This window comes from Phaeoacremonium minimum, assembly GCF_000392275.1.
Source record: "Phaeoacremonium minimum UCRPA7 unplaced genomic scaffold PA7_03_scaffold_265, whole genome shotgun sequence".
In the NCBI taxonomy this organism is placed as follows: Eukaryota; Fungi; Ascomycota; class Sordariomycetes; order Togniniales; family Togniniaceae; genus Phaeoacremonium; species Phaeoacremonium minimum.
In genome coordinates, this window is record NW_006921170.1 from 307,013 (window position 1) to 311,661 (window position 4,649).

Here is a 4,649-nt window from a genome sequence, read left to right on the forward strand (position 1 = left end):
TTTTGCCGTCTCTCTGACCGCACCCGGTACACTAAGGATAGCACCAAGCATGGACTTCAAACTACCTCGTACATACTGACGCCAAGTAGGTAAGTTCTGAATTACTTCCTCGTCTATAACAGTGTCGATAAAGAGACACAATTCCTCTAAGTGCTCATCAAGGTTGTAAGATGTCTTTTTCTCAAGCATCTGTGCAACGGTCCGTGGGCTCCAAGCTAGTATCGGCGACGAATCTCTTACCGGCAACACAATCGCGGGAACATGTGTGAACGAATGAAAGCTTATCCGTGCCTCATTCGGTATCCTCGAATGGGACCAAGCAGACCGCGTGGTTACCCACCGATACGGCGATATCCCCGCCACAAAGACTGCCATTCTCCTGAAGCCGGGATACGTTGCCATAGTTGGATTTAAAGACCGACTGTCCCACGGTATCCCTAAAGGTGATACAATTGGCGTGTTCGACTCATCAAAGCCTTCAAGTAAGGTCGGCGCCACACTCGCATCAGCCGCCAACCTAGGTCGCAACAATTGAGCCATGGTGAAGTCCTTCCCACGAGCAATCTCTGGCTCACGGGCCGAGGCGTACAGGTAAGGGCAGAACCAGCCCTTCGCACAACTCATCCAGTCTGCCGAGTCATGCACGCCTAAGAAACCTAGCTCCGCCGCCTCGCCGATGAGCTTGTGCCGGATCTGCAGGGTGAGACTGTTCATGCCGACTTTGCGCTCGACGACGCGGCCTTTACCGAGTCGGCCCGTGACTTTCTCTAGGCCCATGTCTGCAGACTGCTCCACCGTCGCTGAGACGGCGTGTTCCATTGCCTTCTCCATAACGGTCACCGCACTCGCTCCCAGGGCATCCAGCCCGAGGTGCGCAACACCTGCCAAGGCGACATCGCGCTTGCGGATGTTGGGCAAGGTGAAGGGCGTGTTGTCGCCCCATGGCGAGAGGTAGAACGGTAGGCGCGCAGTGGACTCAAGCGACTGCCATGAGGCGCGGCTGATGCGCGAGACCAGCATGTTGCCAACGAAGCGCGAGGCGCGGCTGCTTGTCTTTTCATCGTAGGCGAGGTGGTCTGTGTTCAGATTGGGCGAGGAGATCGCATTCGAAGAGACATTCTGCAGGTCAATGTTGCCCATTGTCTGAGACGGCTCGCGAAGTAGCGATGGCTGTGGAGATAAGAGGGCTTTATCACCTGGCGGCGCGGAAGACGGTCGCGGAGGTAGAGCAGGTACTCCTAAATGGACCTGAGATTGCGACGACATGCTGCACTGGATGGAAAAAAAGATTGAAAAGCGAATTTTCTGGCGTACCTGGATAAACCCCTGCCAAGAATGACGATATGGCAGTTTGGTGTTTGCATGAAGCGGGCACCTTGCCCCGTTTCAGAGCCAATTATTGTTAGCAGGCTCACCTCCCTGAAAACCAGCTAGCGTCTCTATGTGTCAGTGGCAAATTGGAACGACTACATGCATTAATCTACTTCTTTCATTTACAAGACAATGGTCTAGGTATTGTGCCCTCGCACGAGTATACGTGATTTTAGATGACCTTTGTGGAGAAGCATCTTGTCATGGCACCAAGCCACCATGTATTAGCGGTGTGTAATTAAGTTCAAGCACAACGAAGGGAGCCTTTTTGAGCCCCTACCCCTTCCGAGAGGAAAGTATGACAATTCACAATGTAAAACCTGGTCTACCTAAAATATTTCTTTGATTTGACCAAGCAATGATGTGTGAATCTGCCTGTATACAGACATGGCTCTTTAGTATACAGTGAGCAGTCTTTTGAGTGTACTCCTCATTTACTGAAAAAATGATAAAGTCAAGCTATCAGTACATCAACAAAATATTTTCTCTTTGGGCTTATCTAGTTTAGTATTGACGTGGCGACGTCTATGTATACTAGAGGTGCTATGGAATGATTAAAAATATTCAACATCAAATCTACAAGGACAAAAAAAATTATGTGACATCAGGAATTGAGCCCGACGTGGGGGTCACCCACAACCTTAAGATGGTCTCCTAGAAACGACGAAATCTCTCTCTGTACAGGAGTCTTAGGCTCTACCGTCAGTTCAGATCCACATTTTTGTTGACGAGGATTATGTCTGATTTGATTGGATGATCCTCATGCAACTTTGCTTCATGTTTAAAGACGCGTTCACGGTACGCCAACATTCACCGTAATGCCAGTGGTGTTGGGTGTTATCAGACCTCTGCCTGTTATTCCAAGGAGTACTGCACTGCACCGTAGGAGCTCAAGATCAGCAAATCAATGGCCAATGAACAACATCCTGACGATCTTCCACCCCTTCAACAACTTTGGTCACGTAGGAGGGAAATGTAATATCCCCGGTCACATGACCGGCCCTGGCAGTCTTTCTCCCCGAAAGTACACTTACCTAAACCGTGCCGCCAACATGAACACCATAGCTTAACGCCCGTGCAAGGGCTGGCAAACACTGGCAATCATATACAAAACTCTAGACAATCTAATCCATAACATAGATGACTTCTTCCGATGCAAGCCTCCATATGAAACCTTGGTAGAAGATAGCATTTCTAATTGCTTGACTTAAATAAATAATCTGCTGAGAATAGTTTCTCAAACCTCCTCAGCGCCTGAGTGTGCGTCCGCAACGGGATAATGGACGACAACACAGACCACCACTTCCGAACGAGCCTGGCGACGGCTTTACCACACCTGTCAACGTCAACAAGAGCCGTGCACGCGGACGACGTTCTCAACAATGTTGACGATGTGGCACCGCCAATTCACGTCACCACAACGTTTCGTTATCCCCGAGCTGTGCACCACCTGCGGCCACATCACGAGAGACCTTCATACCCAGTTTTGGATGTCGGGGAGCACTGCTATTCAAGGCAATCCACGTCAGGATTATCGCGTCTGGAAGCGGTCTTGTCGTCACTTCTAGGACACCCGTGCATCGCCTACTCTAGCGGCCTAGCCGCATTCCACGCTCTACTAACCATATTGAACCCAAAAAGGGTCTCTATTGGCGCCGGTTATCATGGATGCCACGGCACACTCGAGCTCTACGCCCGGGCGTCCGGCACCGACGTGCTCCCGCTCCAATGTGCCATCAATCAACTCGGGCCAGGCGACTTGGTACATCTAGAGACACCCGTGAATCCAACAGGACGAGCTTTAAATATCCAATATTATGCAGACAGGGCCCATTCTCGAGGTGCGTACCTCAGTGTGGACTCTACGTTCGCACCCCCTCCCCTACAAGACCCCTTTCTCCATGGCGCGGATATCGTGATGCACTCTGGGACAAAATACCTTGGCGGTCATTCCGATTTCCTGTGTGGGGTTTTGGCAGTCAAGAGTACCAGCGGTAGTGTTGGGGTCCGCGGCGACGACTGGCTCCAGCAGCTCCACCGAGACAGGCTATATCTCGGGTCAACCATGGCAGGTTTCGACAGCTGGCTTGCGACCAGGAGCATCCGCACCCTGGAAATGCGAGTCTTAAAGCAAAGTCAGTCAGCTGAGTTTATCGTGCGCGCCTTGCATTCCGGACTAACGGCGGTTCCGCAACCACCGGCATCGAAGGTACTTAGTGATGAAGATGCCTTGATCATCCAGGAGGTGGTCAAGGAAATTCATCATGCTAGTCTCGAGGCCGATGCAGATGCAGAAGACGGCTGGCTACGAAAGCAAATGCCACGAGGCTACGGGCCCGTGTTTGCCCTCACCCTTCGAGAGGTCGATTTTGCGAGGGATCTGCCGTCTAAGCTGCTCCTCTTCCACCACGCAACCAGTCTCGGCGGCGTCGAGAGCTTGATCGAATGGCGGACAATGACCGACTCAACCGTGACCAAGGACTTCCTGCGCGTCAGTGTCGGTGTGGAAAGCCCTGAAGACCTCTTGGCAGATTTAGTTCAAGGCCTGAGAGCAGTTGCAAATAACTCCAGTTAAGATGGTCTCTTTTCTCTTGACAGAGTTAAAAACATCGATTGCATGTCTGATGCCCCTGCCAACGTCCGTCTCTCCAGCTTCTCGACGAACAAGTCGGCTAGAAAGTGTATGAATGATGCATGCTATCCCTTAATCAAGAAAATTCGGTAACAATCAGGTAAGATAGAGAGACCTGACTAGCCGACTATCCTTTGCACTATGACAGCGTGGATAGCCATCTTGCCCAGCGTGAATAGCAGCTCCTGTTCGAACAACACAATGCCACCACGAGAAAACCGAACAATTGACAGTAAGCCATGAGGTTTGATTTGTGTGCTTGTATTTCTTTAGTCATATCGTCATTATAGATGCAGAGACACTACAAATTTCCGACTTCCCACGTCCCGAAAAAGGGGCTGCCAGGGACTTGAAATTGAAAAAATGGATCGTATGTCATATCTAAAGTCGAACTATTGGCGGAGATCGACCAAGTTACTGTAGGGGTAGCTTCGGTGAAATGTACATCAAGCTCCGGCACCGGCGCGGCAGGATCTGGTGACTGAATAACCTGTTGAGCTTGGTTGTCATGAACTACTCTGGTTCCGTCAATATTTGCCGGATACCTCCGCTGGCCTGACTGTGGTGGCAATGCCTGTCCGTTAGATAGAACCACTTCCACTGTAGGACTATGGGAGATCTCCATTTCGACGATGTCGTCACCTTC

At 50.7% G+C, this 4,649-nt stretch overlaps 1 protein-coding gene across 1 annotated transcript; it reads right to left on the reverse strand.

Moving 5' to 3' along the window:
* Positions 1 to 292: 292 nt before the first annotated feature.
* Positions 293 to 1,140, reverse strand: UCRPA7_3253 (hypothetical protein; the record flags this gene model as incomplete). Its single annotated transcript, XM_007915768.1, has 2 exons — positions 293 to 437; positions 590 to 1,140. 2 exons carry the CDS (start codon positions 1,138 to 1,140, stop codon positions 293 to 295), a joined length of 696 nt encoding a protein of 231 aa, XP_007913959.1.
* Between the last annotated feature and the right edge of the window lie 3,509 nt (positions 1,141 to 4,649).